Here is a 23,961-nt window from a genome sequence, read left to right on the forward strand (position 1 = left end):
AGATATATGTTTTTAACTACGAAAAACTTGCGAATATACAACATTCTTCGCTGTCCCATTGTCTGTGCATATAAATAGAATGTCGGGTTTACCGACTCTTGAACATGCAATATATAATTGTCCATGGGAAAAACAATCCGTATTCAGATCTACACCTCATTATTCTAATGATTGCCCTTGAGCTTTGTTGATGGTGATTCCTAATCAAACATTCCTGTGTCCCCGTCGTCATTTATATATCGCACTTTGCCCCCAGGCGTCCCCGTTGTAGTTGTGTCCCTCTGTCCCTGTCGTCATTTATATTCCCTGTGTCCCGGTCGTAATTTGTGTCCCGGTGTTTTTTTCTTGTTGTTTTTTACCTTTTTTATTTTTTTCCTTTTTTTAAAGTTTTTTCTTTTTAGGTTTTTTCTTTTTTTAGCTTTTTTTCGCGCCATATTAGTTACGCGCCATTGTAGTTATGTCCCTGTGTCCCACCTGTGAATATGGATATATATATATATATATATATATATATATATATATATATATATATATATATATATATATATATATATATATATATATATATATATATATATATATATGTTTTAAAACTTGCGAATATACAACATTCTTCGCTGTCCCATTGTGTGTGCATATAAATAGATTGTCAGGTTTACTGACTCTTGACCATGCAACATAAAATTTTCCATGGGAAAAACAATCCGTATTCAGATCTATACCTAATTATTATAATGATTGCCCTTGAGCTTTGTTGATGGTGATTGCTAATCGAACATTCCTTGTGTCTCGGTCGTCATTTATATATCCCCCCTTTGCCCCCCGGAGTCCCCGTTGTAGTTGTGTCCCTGTGTCCCGGTCATCATTTATATTCCCTGTGTCCCGGTCGTTATTTGTGTCCCGGTGTCCCAGTCTCTAATTTCTCTTTGAGTGTCCCGGTCGACACACAAGTGTCTGACACTTTGAGTGTCAGTCGACACACAAACATGACGTCAGTCAACAGACAAACAACTTATTTTTATATAGATATTATTTTTGTATAGATGGATGTCCCGGTGGTCATTTGTGTCCCGGTGTCCCGGTCTGTAGTTTCGTCAGTCGACAAACATGACGTCAGTCGACAAACAACTTCATGACGACATACAGCTCAATCCTCATAATGACGTCAGTTGACAAACATGACGTCATTCGACACACAAACATTACGTCAGTTAACAGACAAACAACTTACTTTTATACTTACTTATAGATAGATAGATAGATAGAGCAGCCATCGATACTTTCTAACAAAAATAAATATTAAATCTAATGACTTCAAATAGATAAATTATCAAACAGTTCGTGGTAACGAACTGTTTGATAGGAGTGTGACGCTCACTCCCGAAATGCAGCAGTCAAATATGGGTTATTCATTGATTATACTCACATCAAAGTCCTCCTATTCAGACAGATTCCCAAGCGATGCTTCAAGTGTCAGTCATTTGATCATCTTGCTAAAGATTGTACCAATAGCATGCGATGCTCCAGATGTGCTGGACCCCACGAGAACAGTAGAGACTTGCGACTGTCAAACAGGGAAATGCGCTTTGTGCCCTGATACTAATAATAGCCACCCTAGCTTTGGTCTACAATGCCCAGCCGTCCGACGAGCAATGCAGAAAATTTCTCCTCAAACAAGAAAATGAATGAACTGTCTATATTTTACCGCAATGTTTACGGCCATTATGCTGCCAAATTGGACTACATCAAGAACTTGTACCTCGCATATAATATTGTTTGCGTCCAAGAACACTTGTTAACTACCGATAACTTTGGGCTCTTTCAGTCGGTTCCTAATAAAGCCGTGCACATTCATGAGACTAAGCGCACTAGCGCCAGGGGCCGACCTACTGGTGGACTTGCAATATTCGTTGACGAAAGTATAGACTGTCGTAAACTTGAGTCGTGCGATTTATATATAGCAGTCGAGTTCCCAGGCCCAAGTGCTTTCACGCTAACCAATGTATACCTACCAACTAGTATGAACACGGATCATAGTGAAAAACGGTATGCCGAGGCTTGCGGGCGAATTGGAAGGCTATTCCGTAGGCTGGGAAGCTCGCGTTTTTTAGTCTGCGGTGACTTCCAGTGTGACCCCTTCTCGGAAGAAAAGTTACAGGACGTTCTTATGGCATGTATTCCGAGTGACTGTTCTCCATATATTAAAGATCAAAACTTTACGTTCATTCATAATTCAGGAAGCACAAGTAATATTGATCACGTCTTTTCTAATTTTTCTATTCCCTCGCCTGTACATGTGGATTCAGAGCATACCGCAAGTGATCATCTTGGTCTTAAGTTTAATGTTCCTTTTAGTCACGATGTGAAATCAAAAAGGCCAGATTATACAGAAAGACGCGAGTGGAAAAAGATTAACCTCAGTCTGTACCAGTCGACGCGTGACGAAATTTTGGGTGCGATGACAAGATTGCACTCAATACATACTGCGCTGAAATTACTCACGCGCAAAAAGTTGCTGAGTCTACAGCCGTACCTAGTGCAGTGATTAGGAAATGTACAAGGAAAAGAGGATGGAGTGACCATCCTTACGTGAAGCATGCCAAAGGAAGTCTAAGATGTGGTATTCTGTGTGGCGCGACTCCGGAAAGCCAAGGACTGGCACTGGGTTCAATCCCTTTCGTAAAACAAAAAGAGAATACAAAGCATGTGTGGATGAGCTGAAAGTGAAGGAAGCAGAAACTGCTTCGGAAGAGGCTATCCACAAAATATTTGGAAAAAATTCAAAAGTAGTAAAGTGCAGTCCAAGCCATGTGCCATGATACCTGAGGAACAGTGGTTAAGACATTATTCGAAGGTCTTCGGGTCTAAAGATACTCCCATGGAAAAGAAATATGATGAATCGCTTAAATCGCGTCTTGATTTACTGCTGAAAAAGAGAAATTATTTCTTTATGTCCGTGAATGATGTTTTGAGGGCTGTTCGCCAGTTAAACGTTAACAGGGCTCCAGGTCTTGACGGTGTCAGTAGTAATCATCTGCGCAATGGTTCACCGCTTTTGATCCAGCATATGCAACTACTTTTTCAGATGTGTATAGATAGTGCCACCGTCCCCAAATCGTTTGTACCGGAGTCGTTACAAACATCCTGAAGAAAGGAAAAAACGCAAATGAGTGTGGAGGCCACAGGCCGATTACTGTCTCAAGTACATTGAGCAAGGTGCTGGAAAAATTGGTCCTTCGCGAATTTATATCGAAGTGTGTGATAGACTACAGGCAGTTTGGGTTTCGAAAGCATCTCAGCTGTGCTTTCGTCCATAGACTTCTAAAGTGTATTCTTGCCAAGGCTGATTCACTTGAGTTATCCGTACATATATGTAGTGTTGACATTTCCGCTGCATTTGTTTCAGTAATCCAGTCTGCTGTGTTCCACACCTTGCTAGATGCCGGTGTGAATGCCCATATAGTAGCTATGTTATCATTTTGGTACTCTAATAGCTATATAAGAGTGAAACTTGGGCTTGAAAAACTCGGTGAGCCAGTTAAACTAAAGAGAGGACTTCGACAAGGTTCCGTCTTAAGTCCAATATTATTTAACACGTTGACTTCTAAGGTTACAAAACAAATTTCTGACGGGCAAAGATTTGATACTTGTGATTTGAGTTTAATAAGCTATGCTGATGATTTACGTATGTTGAGTTTCTCATTGAGAGTACTGCAGGATAATTTAGATGAGCTTGTATCTGGCTATAGCGCTATTGGTCTACAAGTTAATGGCCAGAAAACTGAGTTTCTGGTTTTCAGCTCTGTGAAACAAGAGGCACCAGCACCAACTGTATCCGTAGATGGTGCTAATATTGCACCGTCTTCTTTGCTCAAATATTTAGGTCTTCGGTACGGCCGAGATAAGAAAACTACAAGAACTCTTTGCCTTGATACCCTTGTGTCTAGCCTGTGAGTGAGCTATGCTAAACTAGCCCCGCTGAAGTATTCTTACAATCCGCAAATTCTGGCGAAAATGTACAGATCAGTGGCATTACACATGTCCTTTACCTTTCCCCGCTTTGGGAATGGTTCACAGAAAAAGAGAGACTAAAAGTTAGGTCCGCGTTTTGTAGATATTTGAAGTTTTTGATACACATACCGCTATTCGAGAGAAACTCGTTTCTTTTGAATAAGTATCAAATTCCAGATCCCCGCGAAGCTGTGGCAAAACAGGAAACTAATGCTAGAAAAGGTGCCCTTAAGCACCTTTATGATTTCCTGCGGTTGCACGTCATATATGAGCTATGAATTTATATAGTGAACTAACTGTTGGGGTGGCACTTCGCGCCACCCCAACACCTAGTTGGTGGGGGCGCTTTGCGCCCCCCCCAAGCCCCCCCGCGCGCGTAAGTCGTACGGAAAGCTTGCGAATATACAACATTCTTGGCTGTCCCATTGTCTGTGCATATAAATAGATTGTCAGGTTTACCGACTCTTGAACATGCAACATATAATTGTCCATGGGAAAAACAATCTGTATTCGGATCTATACCTCATTATTCTAATGATTGCCCTTGAGCTTTGTTGATGGTTATTGCTAATCGAACATTCCCTGTGTCCCCGTTGTCATTTATATATCCCCCTGTACCCACCGGCGTCCCCGTTGTAATTTTGTCCCTGTGTCCCGGTCGTCATTTATATTCCCTGTGTCCCGGTAGTCATTTGTGTCCCTCTGTCCCAGTCTGTAATTTCTCTTTGAGTGTCGCGGTCGTCATTTATATTCCCTGTGTCCCGGTCGTCATTTGTGTCCCGCTGTCCCAGTCTGTAATTTCTCTTTGAGTGTCGCGGTCGTCATTTGTGTCCCGCTGTCCCAGTCTGTAATTTCTCTTTGAGTGTCCCGGTCGTCATTTATATTCCCTGTGTCCCGGTCGTCATTTGTGTCCCGGTGCTTTGTTGATGGTGATTGCTAATAGAGGTTCGTTACGCAAGTTAATTCGTAAGTTACGTATATTTTTACTAATAAAAACGTTAGTAAAAAATTATATAAGTTCTAGTTGCCTTTTAAGTAGCCAAAATTTGGAGGGTAACTAGGCCTCCTCTCCCACTCCTTTTTTTCTTAAAATCGTCCGATCAAAACTATGAGAAAGTCGTTTAGCCAAAAAATGAATTAATATGCAAATTTTGTTTTAATTATTTATATGCGGAGAGCCAAAATGAAAACATGCATTAATTCAAAAAAGTTCAGAAATTAAATAAAAAAACAAGTTTTTTTTAACTGAAAGTAAGGAGCGACATTAAAACTTAAAACGAAAAGAAGTTACTAAGTAAACGAAAGGGACTGTTCCCTCTTCAACGCCCGCTCTTTACGCTAAAGGTTTTTACTGTTTTAAAAAGTAGAGTTGAAAGAAAGAGACAAACTTTTGCATAAAGAGCGGGGCGTTGAGGAGGGAATAGCCCCTTTCATATACGGAGTAATTTCTGTTCGTTCTTAGTTTTAATGTCGCTCCTTACTTTCAGTTAAAAAAGCCTGTTTTTTTTTTTTAATTAATTTTAATCAAAAGCTTAACAATAAATTGAAACAAAAAAAGTAAATACATCTTAATATACGCCTATTTTAAGCATCTGGAGGGGGAGGTAACCTAATAAACGTAAATTATTCCCCTTTTTTATGTAGGTTTTATCAAATACTGAACATGTGTGCATAGCAAAACCATCATATCATCTACATTACTATATTCATTTTCCTAGACCCCATGATTAGCGATTGACATCCCCTCTCGTAATACGTGTAAATTTCTTGGGAACCTCATGGGAACCACAACCTTCTGCAACGACTTAAAATCCAAAGAGCCTTGATCCGTGTAACGAAGAACAAATTTCAGCTTTAATTAGTTCTTTGGCAGGAACTACTTAACTTTAGAGTCAGGGTTGCCAACTGGATATATTTTATGTTTAAAGGACATGTTCGTATGTCCCGGGACTCAATGATATAATAGGATAAATAAGGGACTCATTTTAGACATTTGGAACATAAAAGGGAAACATTTTGCAAACTTATGACGTAAAACAAAATATTTCCCGACTATATTTTTGTATATTTTACATATTTATATATATTTATATATTTTTGTAATAAAAAAATGTCATTTTTCATCAAAGCAGCTAAAACTGCTGATCTAGCACTAAATCTATTTAACTATTTACTTTCTACTATTTTTTTATACATTATATACTGTATTTTTCGGAGTTTCTTGCTCTTTCCTGAAGACAATTATCTGCAAATATCTTGAAATTCTTGGCAAGTTTTAATTCTTTCATCTATAAATGAATTTATTCCTCTTTGCTTTTACACTACGGTCAAGATAATAGGCAAGCAGGCACTCTTTTGTTAATACTCGCTTCCAATAGTCAGCCTAAAACCCTCATCTATTTGTCAAGCATTACTAACTGAAAATGAACAGCGAAAAAAATGAAAAATTTGCGTTCTTGTTGGTCTGGAATCAAAACATAAGCTAAACACCCAAGATGATATTCGTTACCTTGAAATTTTTTAAGTAAAGTGTGATATTGTCACAACGTATTATTATTTTTTTTTTTTACCAAGGCACTTCCCATAGAGGGAGTCGTTGTAGAAACCTCGAAATAAGCGCATTTGATTAGAAATTAAAAGCTATAGTGCCTTTTTTAAGAATCAAAACTGACTGGAGGGCAACCAGCCCCTCCCCCCATCGTTTCTCTAAACACAATCGAATTTGTTCAACACATTTGAACGTCCAATAACTATATTTTTGTGAGTGACAACCTCCCCCCCTCCGAAAGCCCTCAGGACAAGGGTCAGGAGTTTTACTAGTTACCCAATATGAACATACAAAATTTTTGTGGAAGGCGTGGTCATATAGACTTCAGAGGGTGCTCATCAGGCTGGAAATCAGAAGTTCTAGTACCATTCTTAAGAGTCCTAAGCGATCAGAGGACAACTAGTCACCCCCTATTGTCCTCTTTTCCCCAAATGCATCCGATAGAAATTTGAGATAGCCATTTTGTAAAAAAAAAAGTCCAAAGATCATATATCAAGGTCTTCAGGGTCGACACAACCCCTCAGAGCCTGGGGGTAAGGATTGTAAGTTATGTCCCATTCGTCGGTTTTGATGGAAGGGGTAGTTGTATAAACTTTAGAAAATGCGCATTTGATTTGAAATTGAAAGTTGTAGTTATCTTTTAAGAGTCAAATGTGATAGTTTGGCAACTAGACCCAATGCAGAAGCCTTCTTTTCCCCCAACACATATGATTGAAATTGTGAGATAACCATTTTCTTCAAAATAGTCCAAAGAACATATAACAATCTAGAAATAAATTCAGCCGGTATAAATTCCTATAATAATCAAAAATCAAAATGACCAGTAAAGTCAAATCAAAAAATCAAATGAGCAGTGTAGTAGCACGGTAGAAGAAAAGAGCGATGTAGGAACAGTGTATTATTTAATAAATTGGTTTTCTTTTTTTCTGACTGAAGCAGTTCGTATAGAAAGAATTGCAGCATAAACTTATAAAGGGGCTTTCCTTTAATTTTAAATTGAAAGTTCTAGTGCTCTTCTTAAGACTCAAAAGTAATTGGAGGGCCACTCAGCTTATCTGACGTTTTGGAACGTCACTTGATCCCTGGAATGTACCTTACAACACACGCATGAAGTCCTTTGACTGGCAAAAAAACTACCAAAGGAAGCGAAAATACTAACCCTTACGACAACCATACCTGTCAAGAAGAATAAGTAGTTTTTTACTGTTTACATGTTTTTGTGAGTGTTATGCTTTCACAGTAAGTCCTTCTGTAGGGATGTATTAAATGCACTTTGTTTTCGTTATATTTTATGTTAACTGATCGCTTTGAAAATGGTTTACAAAGCTGTTTTGGTGAATAACACAAGTCGTAAGAAAAACTAGTTTTTAAGATTTCAAGATGGAAATATTATTTACATAATTCGATTAAAAATGACACATTTTTGGATGCCCAGGGAACGCATTCATGGACAAAGAAGTTGGCAACCCCGATTACAGTATCTCAACTCTTTTTCACTGAATCGAATGACATCACTCATAATTTTGATATTTGGTTTTGGATTTGGATTGTGCTGGTTGAAAAACTTTTTAAAATTTTTACCAACGAAGAAAAATTGTGGATTCTTCATTACTATCGTGGTATTGTGGAGATTTGCTTAAAACAGATCTTTTATTTATTTTTTATTGTTTTAGTTTATATTGAACTTGAAGAGAGTAAAGAAGATGGACTTCCCCGACACGTCGATTTAACTGTGGTTACAGTGCCTTCGGGATATCTTTATCGTTATGGAATGCTTGTACGTCAGATTGAGTGTTTCAAGAAAAGTCATTTGGAAGGTGAGCTCAGCCTCTGTTGTTTAATAGGCTCATCAATAAATCTAGGCGTAATTCCATACAAAAGATCATAAAGAAATAATCAATTGATACGAAAATGTGGTTGTTTGAGAAGTTAATTTTTGCACTTGGGTTTCGAACCTGTTTCCGAAGAGGAACGGCGTCTAATTCTAAATAGGGGGGCTTTTCAACCAGCTAGACAAAAAATAATAAGTGATTAAATTTCTGTCATAAATCCAGAAAGTTCAGTCTTGGGTTATATTGAAAGTAAACTTATTAAGCTAAATAGTTATATAAGATAGCTTTCAATGCGTTATCATGTGTGGAAGCATATTTTCCTAATGCACATCCTTTGGAACAGCTATATTTCCAAAAAAATTATTTTTCTTATGCTTTGTCTAGGATTAAGACTATAAAAAATCTTCGAAGGCTAAATAAATGGCCACTTCTTTAGGCTGTACTTCGCCTTTTATTAGATTGCAGCTATTCCTGAAGTCATTATTATATTTTCATTGCAAGAGGTTCCTGGGTTTAAAAAAAAATGGACTTTCACTTAAGTAAATAAAGAAAAAGTATATTTTTTAATCCCAAAATCACAAACAAACTATTTATGCTAAAAATAATTTTCCCGAGAGGATGAGCACCTATTGGGAAAAAAATTGCGTAATTGTAGCTTAAGTAGCCCAATAATTGATAAAGTATAGCGAACATCCATCCACAAATCCTGAATAGAAATATTCCGAAATTCCTCATTCTCAAAATAATTATTTCCAGTAAGTACTTTTCTAGGCATGGCTCTATTCTATAATTAGCTGACAACACAAATTTATTACCTGAACGAAAACGATATAATACGATACTGGCATCAAAATAAGCAAGCTGGTAAACTGCCACTAAACCAAAGTGGTTGCAGTACTGGTAGGCCATTACCTATGCACAGTTAAGGTTTTTATGTTTTAAAAGAGCTCACCAAAGAATACAGTTTTTATGGCACCTGGCACTAACCAAGTGACATATAGCAATCGCAAATTCCGTCGATCTGTCTGCCGGTCTGTCTGTCTGTCGGTCCCGGTTTTGCTACTTTAGGCAGTTCCAGGTAAGCTAGGACGATGAAATTTGGCAGGTGTAAGAGAAACTGGACCAGATTAAATTAGAAATAGTCGTTTTCCCGATTTGACTATCTGTGGGGGAGTGGGGGGCCGGTTAATTCGGAAAAAATAGAAAAAATGAAGTATTTTTAACTTACGAACGGTTGATCAGATCTTAATGAAATTTGATGGGTGAAAATTGAGATATCGTGTCTCAGAACTCTCATTTTAAATCCCGACCGGACCTGGTGACATTGGGGGGGGGGGAGTTGGGAGGGGCAAACCTAAAATCTTGGAAACACTTAGAGTGGAGGAATCGGTGTGAAACTTGGTGGGGAAAATAAGCACAAGTCCTAGATACACGATTGACATAACCGGAACGGATCCGCTCTCTTTGGGGTAGTTGGGGGGAGGGTCAAATCTGAAAAATTAGAAAAAATGAGGTATTTTTAACTTACGAATAGGTGATCGGATCTCAATGAAATTTGATATTTAGAAGGATATAGTGTCTCAAAACTCTTATTTTAAATCCTTACCGGATCTGGTGACATTGAGGGGAGTTTGGGGGAACCTAAAATCATGGAAAACGCTTAGAGTGGAGGGATCGGGATGAAACTTGGTGGGAAAAATAAGCAGAAGTCTTAGATACGTGATCGACATAGTTGGAACGGATCTGCTCTATTTGGTGGAACTGGGGGGAGGGGGGTGTATTCTGAAAAATTAGAAGAAATGACGTATTTTTAACTTACGAAGGATTGATCAGATCTTTATGAAACTTCATATTTAGAAAGACCTCGTAACTCAGACCTCTTATTTTAAATCTCAACCGGATCCAGCGTCATTGGGAGGGGGATCTTAGAAAATACTTGAAGCGGAGAAATCAGGATGAAACTGAATGGGAAGAATAAAAACAAGTCTAAGAGACATGACTGACATAACCAGACCGGATCCACTTTCTTTGGTGGATTTGTAGAGGGGGGGGGGCTGTAATTCGGAAAAATGAGGTATTTGTAACTTACGAACGGGTGATCAGATCTTAATGAAATTTGATATTTAGAAGGATCTTGTACTTTAAAGCTCTTATTTTAAATTCCGACCAGATCCTGTGACATTTGGGGGAGTTGGAGGAGGAAACCGGAATTCTTGGAAAACGTGGAAATTGGGGTATTTTTATCTTACGAATAGGTGATCGGATCTTAATGAAACTTGATATATAGAAGGATCTTATGTCTCAGATGCTCCATTTTCGACTCGAATTGGATCTGGGGACGTAGGGGGTCGGAGGAGGGAAACAGAAATCTTGGAAAACGCTTAGAGTGGAGAAATCGGGATGAAACTTGATGGGAAGAATAAGCACAAGTTCTAGATACGTGATTGACATAATTGGAACGGATCCGTTCTCTTTGCAGGAGCTGGGGGGGGGGTGATAATTTGAAAAAATTAGAAAAATTCAGGTATTTTTAACTTTAGAACGGGTGACCGAATCTAAATGAAATTTGATATTTAGAAGGAATTCATGTCTCAGAGCTCTTATTTCAAATGCCGACCAGATCTGTTGACATTGGGGGAGTTGGAGGGGGAAGTCGGAAATCTTGTAAAACGTTTAGAGTGGAGGAATCGGGATAAATCTTGGTGGATAGAATAAGCAAATGTCGTAGATACGTGATTGACATAACCGTACTGGATTCGCTCTCTTTGGGAGATTTGGGGGGAGGGGTTCAGTGCTTTGGCGAGTTTGGTGCTTCTGGACGTGCTAGGACGATGAAAATTGGTAGGCGTGTCAGGGAGCTGCACAAATTGACTTGATAAAGTCGTTTTCCCAGATTCGACCATCTGGGGGGCTAAAGGGAGAGGGAAAATTAGAAAAAATGAGGGGGGCGATCGGATCTTAATGAATTTTGATATTGAGAAGGACATCGTGACTCAGAGCTCTTATTTTAAATCCCGACCGGCATTAAACCTCTGATTTTCCTTTTAAATCAATCTATTGATTCTTAGAATTTTGTTAGAGCTCATACCATATGAGCTTTTGGCTCTTAGCTCTTCTGGCCTCGTCACAAGTGCCACATGAGCTCTTAGTTCTTGTTTAGTTTACATTGATCAATATGCCCATAATTGATAGAATATGTTTGAAAATAATGTTAAGAAGACTGTCTCTAAGTCTAAGAATAAGTGAAGATAAAAAGGTAACGTTGGATAACGAAAAGACCGATAATTTGGATAGCTTCACTTACCTTGGTAGTGTTATTAGTAAAGATGGTCGGTACAGTGAAGATGTTAAAAGCAGAAAAGCCAAGGCTCAGGGTGTTTTTTCACAGTTGAAAAAAAGTGTGGAAGAATAAAAAGTTAAGTCTGTGGACGAAGCTTGGGCATTCTGAAAAACAGAGGAAGATTTGATAAATGTTTTCCAGAGAAATTGCCTGGGTACGCGGCTTACCGATCGTATTTTAAAGAGTAGGCAGTACGAAGAGTAAGGTTCAATCCGCCTTCTAGGGCTATAATGATAGAAAGGCCAAGATGGCTAGGGTACGTTCTGCGAATGAAGGGTGACATATTGCCAAAGATTGTCCCTTTTGACCAGCCCTCTAGGGTCTTAACGGAAATTAGGTCGTCCTATGTTGAGGTGGGAGGATGTCGTAAGCAAATATTCAAGGGAAATGAGAACTTCCTGGAAGGGAGAAAAGAGGCAGGGCTTGAATAGATTAAGAAGGAGGAGGAGCATGCGCAGTTTTGTTGGTCTTAGACGGCTTGGAGCTGCGGTGAGTTGTTAGTAGTAGTAGCAGTAGTAGTAGTTGTATAGTTGATACTACAATAAGACATTTCATGACTACCATGTTTGAACCCGTACCAAAAATTACCAGAAAAGGAGGTCAACAGTATAACGTGACTGTGTCTATGATATTGTACTCTACTGATTTTCATGGTTTGGCAACACTTCTGCAAGTTTAATCGTTGTAATGCCCAATGACGAATGATGGTAGTGAACCAGGTAAACGTTAGTGAGTGAACAAGAGTGAACTATCTAAGGTGAAATACACTAAGTGCAATTTCTTTATATAACCCCGAACATCAAATTACTATTTATATTTACAAGAAATCGATTATGAAGACAGTTGGACAGAACATCAAAAGGTAGGGAAACATTTTATTGTTACTATTGAAGAAATTAGTAATTTTCCCAAGCAATCATTTACCTAACGGATAATCAAACCTCGTGTGAAAAAATAAAATCCAAGCCACTATTACGAAGCATTTGGGAGTTAGCGCAATAATCACTCAAATGTTCTCACAATTAACTTTTGTTGAGTTTGTAGTTATTTATTTTTCAAATTTAGCTTTTTTTCATAACAGAGACTACGCAAATTAACAGCCGCAGTATTATTTTATCCGCACATACAAGCCAAAAAAAGGAAAGGAAACAAAATGACAGTGAATAGTAGTACCAGGCTTACGCTGTAATTTTGCTAGTGTAAGTTTAACAACTGGACTATCCCCAACTACAGTGTTTGGGGTTAACAAGTGTTTACAGTATTTGAGGTTGGCTAGGGCCATTGACAAATTTAAGAAAGGGCCAATTGAGTCACTGGTCCACTAATATCATGGGGCTCACAAAAAGCTGTTCTGATTTTTTGTATTTTAAATCTCTTAACGGGTTGCAAATTATTATTAATAATAACGATTGAATCGTGACTTCTAAGTGGCACAGTCGTCGTTGTAAATACATACAAAAATAATGAGAGAAAATAACCATGGTACAAATTAGAAATGAAGAATAAAACTGTTTTTCACATAATTGAATACAGACTTTTCTACTAGCAACAAAGAAAGAAACCGTATTTTGTGAATAATGAAAAATGTGTCACGCTGAACTGATGTAAAAGTGCGTTTCTTTTATTGTACGCATATGCGGTCAAATATGCATAAGTATATATATATATATATATATATATATATATATATATATATATATATATATATATATATATATATATATATATATATATATATATAATCTTAACTGATAAGTAATGAATAATTGGAGACTATTATCAGTTCATGGTTTTATAATCGGGTGTTATCAATAGATGCTAACAAATTTCACGACAAATCATTTGCTTTAGACGTAAATTGAATTAATTAATGACGCATGTTATTGTCATTTTTACAGCACCTGCTGGCTGTGCTCAGTATTTTACAGAAGGAAGAGGAGTGCTCAAAAGCTTCAATTTTGATGGTGGACAATATTACAACAACCAGGCTTACCGAATTTGCATCAAAAGTGGTAAAAATGCATGTGCCATTGCTTTCAGATCCAACGATGCTGGATTTGGTATACAGAAGCTCAATTCAAGACGTATACCTGCGACTCAGTAGGTTCCAGTCATTTTCATTCGTTTGCCAAAAAAAAAGGAAAAAAGATAGACTATTAACCTAAACAACCATATAAAAAGCTTGCTCTTATTCCATTAGTGTTATTTTTGTGAACCATAATCATGAGTCAATAACCTTGATTGTTTAAGCTCACGTCAGAAAGGGATGCAATTTAACCCTGCCTTTTTGTCCTTCGTTTTATTTACCTTTTGCTAAGAGCGCAACAAGCGCAAAGCCCAATTGCTCCTTGTAGCAAGTTTGCTGGACAGAGAAGCAGATTCCCTGTTTCTCACTGGACGGAGAGCTTCTGATAGCCTTAGTTTTAATTAAGATTTTTGCCAAATCAAATCCCAAGTCTAAATGTCGCTGGTGAAACTGGACTCAGATCTTAAGTATTTCTTTTTTCAAAAGCTGATCTTAAAATATGACATATTGAACTGGAATAATTGAAATGCTATAGTACATTTATGATTGTTGTTCACTACCCCGTTATTACTGCAGAGGCAAGAGATTCTTCAGTCTAGTTTCTACATGAATTAAATAAAAAAAAGTTTTTAACTGTAAGTAAGAAGTGACATTAAAACTTAAAACGGACAGAAATTATTCCATATATGGGGGGTTGTCCCCTCCTCAACGTCTCGCTCTTTACGCTAAAGTTCGACTCTTTCTCACAGCTGTATTTTTTAAAACAATAAAAAACTTTAGCGTAAAGAGCGAGGCGTTGAGGAGGGGACAACCCCATTTAATAATTTCTCTTCCTTATAAGTTTTACTGTCGCTCCTTACTAGCAGTTAAAAAAAAGTTTTTTTTTATTTAATTTCTGAACGTTTTTGAATTAATGCATGGTTTGATTTTGGCTCACCGCACATGAATGATTAAAACGAAATTTGCGTATTAATATTTTTCTTTTGTCTAAATGGCTGTCTCATAGTATTGATCGCACAGTTTTGATAAAATAAAGGATGGGGAGAAGGCCTAGTTGCCCTCCAATTTTTGGCTACTTAAAAAGGCAACTAAAACTTGTTATATTTTTTTGACGAATGTTTTTATTGGTAATAAATATGTGTAACTTATGAATTAACTTACTTAACGAACCTCTATATTAGTATATTTTTATTACGCATATGAGGAGGTTCGCCCACTCGTCAATACCTCCGTCTCGTCAATATCCCGGTTTAAGAATGACCCCCGAACCACAAAGGCTAAAGAATAAATAGTTGAAATTACAAGAAATACTTTAGCGTAGAGAGCGACGTATTGAGGAGGAGACGAACCCCCTTATATACGTGATACTTTCTGTTCGTCTTCAGTTTTAATGCTGCTCCTTACTTCCAGTTGAAAAAACTGTTTTTATTCATTTTTTCATTGTTTTTTTTTTTAAATAAGGCTAGAAAGTCCTGTCCCCCTTCCCGGAAATTTTCTTCCCTCATCATAAATTCCTCCATGGAAAGATACTAAAAAAGTCTCCCTAGAAACCTCTGTACACTTCCCAATAACCATTACTATATGTAAACAATGGTCATAGTTTGTAAATTGCAACCCCTCCCCCGGGGACTGTGGAGGATTAAGTCTCCCGAAAGACATAATAGGTTTTTTAAATGCTGAATTAAATGGCTATCGCAATATTTTGATCCGTTGAATTTGGGAAAAAATGAGCGTCGGAGGGGAACTAGGTGCCCTCCAATTTTTTTGGTCACTTAAAAAGGGCACTAGAACTTTTAATTTCCGTTAGGATCAGCCCTCTCTACATTCTAGGACCACTCGGTCGGTACGATACCCCTGAAAAAAAACACGCATCCGTAATCTTTTGGCAAAAATATAAAATTCCACATTTTTGTAGATAGGAGCTTAAAACCTCTACAGTGGGGTTCTCTGATACACTGAATCAAAATTGTTAAAAACTTCTTTAGCCAATTTGAGAAAATCAATGCTGCTACATCTTAATAGTAATGATTTATAGCAGCTTCCAATAAACTACCTGTGTCATGACAAACCTTGTAAAATTCGACCACTTTTCAAGGTCGTTAAAACAAAATCTCCGAAAACGGCTATGGAATATAGTCGAATACAGTCAGTAGTTAGACGAAGGGATTCAAAACAACCCACAGAAGTCGGATTGTGAGGTAGTTTTGCGAGACAGAGAAAGATGTTTATATAGGCAAGGATACTGCTTAAAGTTCTTGCTTTGGAATGTCTTTTAATTTTGTAGCAAGACTTGCCAAGCATATCCAAAAATATAAAAATTGAAAGCTGTATTACGTCAGCTGGTTTTCCTTCTTGGCCTTCCCTCAGCCGTCAAAGTTTTCCTGTATTATTCATCCTCTACATACGGGATGATAACATTCGGGGATGATAACTGCTTCTTGTTTGGTCCTAGATGGTTGGCCGAAAAGGTCAAGCTTTGGCATCCTGCCTCGCATATGGAATTGCTTCTGTGCGTTTTAACTTTTAATGTTGCTCTTTATTCTCAGTTGAAAAATATTTTTTTTTCATTTGATTTTTATTGTTTTTCAAATAATTCAGGAAAATCCCTCCACCCACAAAAAATTCTAAAAGTAAAGTTCCTCCCACGTAAAATACCACCAAACACTCTCATCCTCGCTGAAAATCGTACAGGAACATTTCTCGCAGACAATTCCCCCAGAAAGCTCTCCTTAGCGCACTTGAAATTAAATCAAGGATATTAATTTCTGATCGGTTTACAAATCATGTCGGAAATCCGTCTTCCATGGTAAATTTTTCCAGGAAATCCCCCTCCCCCAATGGAAAGTGTCTCCCGTTCTAAATTCTCCCTCGCATGGAAAAATCCCCCAGGTAATTCCAAACCTGCTGAATATTATTTTTGGAGCATCTCTATATGTTAAATTTAGCCGGCAAAGGCAAATAAAACAAATAAAAAGTTTTCCGTATATGCATTCTGGTAAATTCTCACAGGGTAAAATATTACCAGGAAAAGCACACCCCGAGAATTTCCCTCCCCCTCGAAAAATTTTCAATGTTGAAAATCCCCCCAAAACTAAGAATTCCACCCTTTACTCTGATAGTTAGATCAGTATACGAACAAAATGGCTCCCTTCCCAAAAACGTTGATCGGAATGACTATCTCATAGATTTTGAGTCAATATAGCAGGAAGTTGCAGGGAGCTCGGGAGTAAAAATGGACGGGAAGGTTCTTGATTGCTCTTCAATCACTTTTAACTCTTAACAAAGGCGCTATAACTTTCAATTTCCAACATATTTATATGTTTTTAATGTACATTTTTATAGTAACTGATTGATTAAATTAACAGCAAAAAACCTACAATATTTTCACAATTTATATCAAATAGTTCGTGGTAACGAACTGTTATAAGGAGCGACCCGGCTCAAAAGTAAACGAGACTCTAAAAAAACGAATTTTGATACTAATAGACACATCAAAAGAATTGGAGTCTATGCTGATTTTAAATATATAAATTTCATCAAATTCAGTCTTACCCATCAAAATTTACGAGCCTGAGAAAATTTGCCTTATTTTGGAAAACAGGGAGAAACAACCCCTAAAAGTCATAGAATCTTAACGAAAATCACACCATTGCATTCAGCTTATCAGAAAACCTGGTAAGCTGAAAAATTTTGTTGTCTTCCCAGGGGTGACCATATCGACCCAGTGGTCTAATGGAAATTAAAAGTTCTAGTGCTCCTTTTAAGTGACCAAAAAATTGGAGGGCACCTAGGCCCTCTTCCACGCTCATTTTCCCCCAAATTTAACGCATATTTTTTAGATAGCCATTTGGTTCAGCATAGTCAAAAAACATAATAACTATGGCTTTGGGGATGACTTACTCCCCCACAGTCCCCGGGGGAGGGGCTGCAAGTTACGAACTTTGACCAGTGTTTACATACGGTAATGGTTATAGGGAAGTGTACAGACATTTTTTGGTTGGGGGTATTTGAGGGGAGGATCTTTCCTTGAAAAATTTGTCTTGGGGGGAGAGAAATTCCATGAAGGGGCGCAGGTTTTTCTAGCATTATTGAAAAAAAATAAATATGAAAAAAAATTTTCAACTGAAAGGAAGGATCAGCATTAAAAATTAAAACGAACAGAAATTATTACACATATGAGGGGTTTATCTCCTCCTAAATACTTTTAAGTTACGTATATTTTTACTAATAAAAATGTTCGTAAAAAATTAAATTCTTGTTGCCTTTTTAAGTAACCAAAAAATTGGAGGGCAACTAGGCCTCCTTCCCCACCTCTTTTTTCTCAAAATCGTCTGATCAAACCTAAGAGAAAGACATTTTGCCAAAAAACAAAACAATATGCAAATTTTGTTTTAATTATTTATTTCCGGAGAGCCCAAATCAAACATGGATTAATTCAAAAACGTTCAGAAATTAAATAAAAAAATGAGTTTTTTAACTGCAAGTAAGGAGCGGCAATAAAACTTAAAACGAACATAAATTATTCCATATATGAAAGGGGTTGCTTCTCCTCAATGTCTCCCTCTTTACGCTAAAGTTTGACTCTTTGTCACAGTTCTGCTTTTTAAAACAATAAAAAAAATTAGCGTAAAAAGCAAGCGTGTAGAAGCGGACAACCCCTTCCATATACGGAATAACCTCTGTTCGTTTTAAGTTTTAATGCAGCTCCTTACTTGCAGTGATAAAAAACTTGTTTTTTTATTTAATTAAAATCTGAGTTCATTCGATATATATATATATATATATATATATATATATATATATATATATATATATATATATATATATATATATATATATATATATATATATATATATATATATATATATATATATATATATATATATATATATATATATATATATATATATATATATATATATTGTAGTGCTGGAGTTGGTGCTAAGGTCTGCAACCGCGACTATATTTGGCTGCCAGACGGCGTTCCCGATTTTCTTCCAGGCACTCCTTCACAAGATAGATACTGTGGAGGAGTATTGAGTCCGTTTCACGGTGATAGTAGTTCCAGACCTGTTCTCAGTAAGTACCATAAATTTCAGAGTGAGGAAGCGGAGGATTTACTTGTTTAATATTTCCACTACGCGCGTAAAAAAATCGACATCTTTCTTTGGAACATTTGTTAATATAAAACGAGGATTTTTCTAAGAATACCATGAAAAATGCTATGAAAATAAAATACTATGACAAAAGTGTTTACCTCCAAATACATAACTTAAGAGAGAAAAACTCATTTAATTTAAATAAAGCAGTGGATCAAAACGAAAGATAATAAAAACTTTACGTAATAAAAGAATCCGAATATTTTGACTCCAAGTCCGCGAGCCTTTTTCAACAAGGAAAAAAAATGAAGGAAAAAAAGAAAATTTTTATAAATTACAACATCTAAGCAACAACCAGCGCACGGGAGTAAAATAACAACAACAAAAAACAAAACAAATGGATACAACGCACAATTTAAACACTTCCAGAACTGCAATTACTGTAATTTTCTGACTTATCACCAAAAAGATCTAATGCACAATTCTCTTCTTTACATCCATTAGAAATGAAAACTGTAATTATTTGAAAGAGAATTCATAAGACCTCAGGTCCCCACCCCCTGATTAAGTTCACAGGGTTAAAAACGTTTGACTTATATACACGTGGAAACAAATCAAGTAAACTTATAAATTATAAATTAAGGTGACTTTTTATTTTCTAGCTTAGCCAGCTTTATCCTCACCCCCCTTTTCCCAGCTTTGACCTCGTCCCGACTTTCACTTGCAAGATTCACACTTGTTTGGGAACTATCATGTAAGACGCTTCTGTTTGAAGTTTTGAATTGCCTTCAAAAGAAATTATTAATAAATTGTATTCATTCTATATTCCTCTTCAGCTTCATTAATGCTGAGTGTTTTTTAATAGTGTTAAAAATACAGAGTAGATAATTGTTTTGATTTTTTATAGTTTTTCTAAGACTGGGCAACAGTTTTATAGACGTGTCCACTATTTTCGCTTGATCAAATAACACACTATGGTGTGGAAGGTCAAATAAATGTTCTGCTAAAGCTGATTCAAATGTTTCAAGTTTTTTTATTGCATTTTAGAGAGCAATCGATGACATTTTTATGCTTTTGTAATCTATTTTCTACATTTTACTATGTCCTTCCTGCATAAAATTTACCACTAGAACATGGAGTCTTGTATGCCCAACTTTATATATTTTATTGGAATCTTACCTTATCCATTGTTTAGTAAAGAGTCTATTTTTGGCAGGGACTGAAAGCTGTTTTTGCATTAATTATTTCTTTAACACAATAAAACAACACTGTTTTCAGATTTTTTTTATTATTTAAAGTTTTTTTTTATTTTTGTTCTTTTGTCTTGTTCTACCGCTTTATTTAAATTAAATCCGTTTTTTCGCTCTTAATTCATGTAAATGGAAAATCAGTGTGATCTAAGAAATTACTTACCTCCGAATTTGCTGATAATAAGGAGAAAGTTAGCCAGTAGAAATCAGAAGGGATAAGACCAGCAATCACAGCTTAGGACGATCAAAGAGTATTTTGTAACAATTTAAAGATGAAATTTTATGTCTTCACTAATGCTCTCAGTTTTAGTTTTTCGACGGAACCAACTTGATACTTTCCAATTAGGAGGAAACTTAATTTTTACTTCTTAGTGCATTTGAGCATTTTTCTTAATATTATTAATAACGCTTGGTATTATTAATAACTAGATAGAGCCGAGCTAATGTTCTTTCCTTCTTTTTCGTAGGTATGATTAAGAACAGCGTCATAACTCTTGAGTTCAGAACAGGATTACCAAGAAAATTCAACGCTAACCATCATGGACCAGGATTTAAATTAGCTTATGTGCAGCTGTCACTCTGCGACCAATCCTCTTCGCCTATTTTTCGAAGAAACAGAGAAAGAGAAGAAACCATGCAAGAGCGAGTACTAAATAAGACTTATAGTTATAGAAAGCCGGTAGTTAGTGATGAGAGACTGAGCAATAGTCAATATTATAGTGATTATTATGACTACTTTTAATTCCAAATATGACAATGAGGCATTTATTTTATAGATTTAACGTCACCTTTCTATGACGCAGTTGATTGTAATTTAATATTTAATTGATAAATTATGTCCTACAAAATATGTTGTACAGGTAAACTTTTAAAATGAATAGACCCTATCAGGTAAGATATTTGTGACAGAAGTAAACGGCAAAAAACAAAAGAATGACATTACAGGACAAATAAATAAACTTCAAGTTGTATAAATAAATTTACATGACAAATTACTAATAATGGTTTATAATTTTACAATACTCCTGTCTCCTAAAATTATTCCAAAATTGACTTCCAATCACACATATCAGTCACTTTTTACCGTACTTCGTGCACGAAAAGGTGTGATTTCTTAGAAATTGCATTGTTTCAAGCTCTAACTTCAATTGTAACACGATTGCATTCACCATTTCACATATCAAACAGTCAGTGGTAATGAACTGTAAGTCAGGAGCGATGTAGCTCAACCGAACCTCTAAAAAGCAGAGTCTTGATAACAATAAATACATCAAAATAATCAAATTTCGATGTTTATTCAGAATATGTCAATTCATTAGGTTCAATGTTAACCATAAAAAGTTATGAGCCTCAGATAATTTGTAATTTTGAAAAAAGGGGATAAACGCCCCTAAAACATCAAGTGATCTTAAATCAAAATATTACTACCAGATTCGGCATATCAGAAGACCCTACTGTAGAGGTTTTAAGCTCATATCAGAGGAAATGCTATAGCGTTGCTTATAGTAAAGGCCGTAATTTTTCAATGAATTTTTAAATTTCATTAGTTAATTTCAATGAATTTTTATTAAGAAAAAATTTCCATTTTTTCTCCCAGAGGCACTTCATTTATGCGGGGTTGTCGCACAAATTTCGGAAGGCGTTTATTTGATTGGAAATTGGAAGTTCTAGGGCACTTCTTGAGAGTTAAAAGTGATCAGAGGGCAACTAAACCCCCCTCTCCCGAGGGCAACTAAACCCCCATCTCCCTAATACGTCCTCTTTTCCTCAAAGACATCTGATCAAAATTTTGAGATAGATAATTTGTTTGAAATATTCCACGATCAGATAACAAAAACTTTGGGGTCAGCATGACCCCCTGAATCCGGAGGAAAGATTTTACCTTATGCTCTGTGGGCATATAAGGTTTTTATAGAAGAGGCGGTCGTGTGAACTTTGGAGGGGACTTACATGATCCATTAAATAATTCTAGTTCCCGATAAGAGTTTTACGATTTCCGAAGAGCCAAAAGTGATCGGATCGCAACTAAGCCCCCCCCCCCCCCCCACAAATCCCGTTTACCCCAAATCATATTATTGAGATAGTCGTCTTGTTCAAAATAGACCAAATATCATATATAAAAAACTCCTGTGTTTGCACAACCCCCTCAGAACCTTGGGCGAAGTGTAGTAAATTATGATTTGGGGTATATAAAATTTTAATGGAAGGGGTGGTCGTTCAACCTTCGGAGAGGGCTCATTCAATTGGACATTGAAAGCTCTAGTTTCCTTTTTAAGAGTCAAAACGGACTGCAGGGCAACTAGGCTCACCCCACCCTCTTTTCCGCAAGTCCATCCTATCTAATTTTTGAGATAGTCATTTTGTCAAAATAAGTTCAAGAGTTAGATAACAAAAACTCTGGTTTCGACACAACCCCCAACAGCCCAGTGGCAAGTGTTGTAAGTTATGCCTGGGGCATACGAGGTTTTTATGTTAGGGTTTTTAAAATAGTTCAAAGATCAGATAAGCCCGACTCCCACCTACACTCAAAAAAACTTATTAACGATATTTTATTCTAAAGCTTAAAAGGACCCCGGCCCTCCCTTCATGGCCTGGCTTCCCTCCCCCACAAAAAGCTTATTGACGATATTTTATGTCAAAAATTACAGCTACTCACTTATCAACGATAAATCATGGGAGCTGAGCCCTTGTCGTCCCTGCATGCCTCTACCCATCCCCCCAAAAGACAACTTATTACCGATATTTTAATCCAAGACATATGGAAGCGAACTCATGACCCTCCCTCACCGCCCGACCTCCCCCCAGAAAAACTTATTAGCGATTCTTTATTGCGAAAATCATGGGAGTTGACCCCTGGCCCTCCCTCCATGGCCTAAGCTCCCTCCTCCCTCCCATCTCCAGAAAAAAACACTTATTAACAATATTTAATTCCAAAAACCATGAGACCTGACCCCTGGCTCTCCCCACATGGCCTGACCCTTTCCCCCACAAAAAAGATTATTATCGATATTTTATTAAAAAAAATCATGGGAGCTGACTCCTGGCCCTCCTTCCATGGCTCAACCCCCCTCCAAAAAAACTTATTAACTATATTTTATTACTAAAATCATGGGAATTTAGTTTAATTTTATTAGCTCTTTCCAAGATTGTTCGAGACATATAATTTTTACTACAAACAAGAGTTTGGCTACCGCCCTTTTCCCAAGAGGTAAAAATCATAAAGTCTACTGCGCATATGCCACTTAAACTAAAACAAACTATATTACAAATATTTTCTTTTGTAGTAGTTAAAAAATTGAAAGTAAAATATTTATTGCGGTGAAATAAAATCTTGAGGCGATGAACTTTCAGCAATTAATATCATTATATATCGTTTAAGTTTGTTAGTTCTTACAAAGATTGTTTCAAGACAAATTTTATTTTGGAATAAAAAATATTTTGGAATGGGGAATTTAGAAAAACTTTAAATTTCAGCAATTAAAAATAAACAGATTTTAATTAGAAAAAACTTTCCGACAAAGAAGTTTTTCAAAGAAAAGTAAAGACCATATTAAGCTTTAGATCAGGAGAAATAAAAACCTAGAATAACTCAAACTTTAAACGACCAGAAACTACTATCATAGGCAGCACAATAGGTTTTCGAAAGAAAAGTGATGTGGACATAATGTATTATTTTTATTTTTTGATAAGACCAGGGCGCTTTGAATAGAAGAAGTTGTCGTAGAAACTTCAAAAGGGACTCATTTGATAGAAAATCGAAAGGACTGGTACCCTTTTTATAGCCAAAAGTGATTGGAGGACAACCAGCCCCCTCCCCACGCCAATCGTTTACCCAAACACACCCAATCAAAATT

The 23,961-nt window shown here is 36.6% G+C and overlaps 1 protein-coding gene across 1 annotated transcript in view; it reads left to right on the plus strand.

Moving 5' to 3' along the window:
• LOC136030288 (uncharacterized) overlaps positions 1-20,955 on the plus strand; it is a 73,025-nt gene extending 52,070 nt beyond the window's left edge. The window contains exons 5-8 of the mRNA XM_065709156.1: positions 8,233-8,376; positions 13,630-13,831; positions 18,686-18,837; positions 20,575-20,955. Coding sequence (XP_065565228.1) covers positions 8,233-8,376; positions 13,630-13,831; positions 18,686-18,837; positions 20,575-20,849 — 773 coding nt within the window. The 3' untranslated portion in view covers positions 20,850-20,955. The remainder of the gene's footprint in view (positions 1-8,232; positions 8,377-13,629; positions 13,832-18,685; positions 18,838-20,574) is intronic.
• The last annotated feature ends 3,006 nt before the right edge of the window (positions 20,956-23,961 follow it).

This window comes from Artemia franciscana, chromosome 1, assembly GCF_032884065.1.
Source record: "Artemia franciscana chromosome 1, ASM3288406v1, whole genome shotgun sequence".
NCBI lineage: Eukaryota > Metazoa > Arthropoda > Branchiopoda > Anostraca > Artemiidae > Artemia > Artemia franciscana.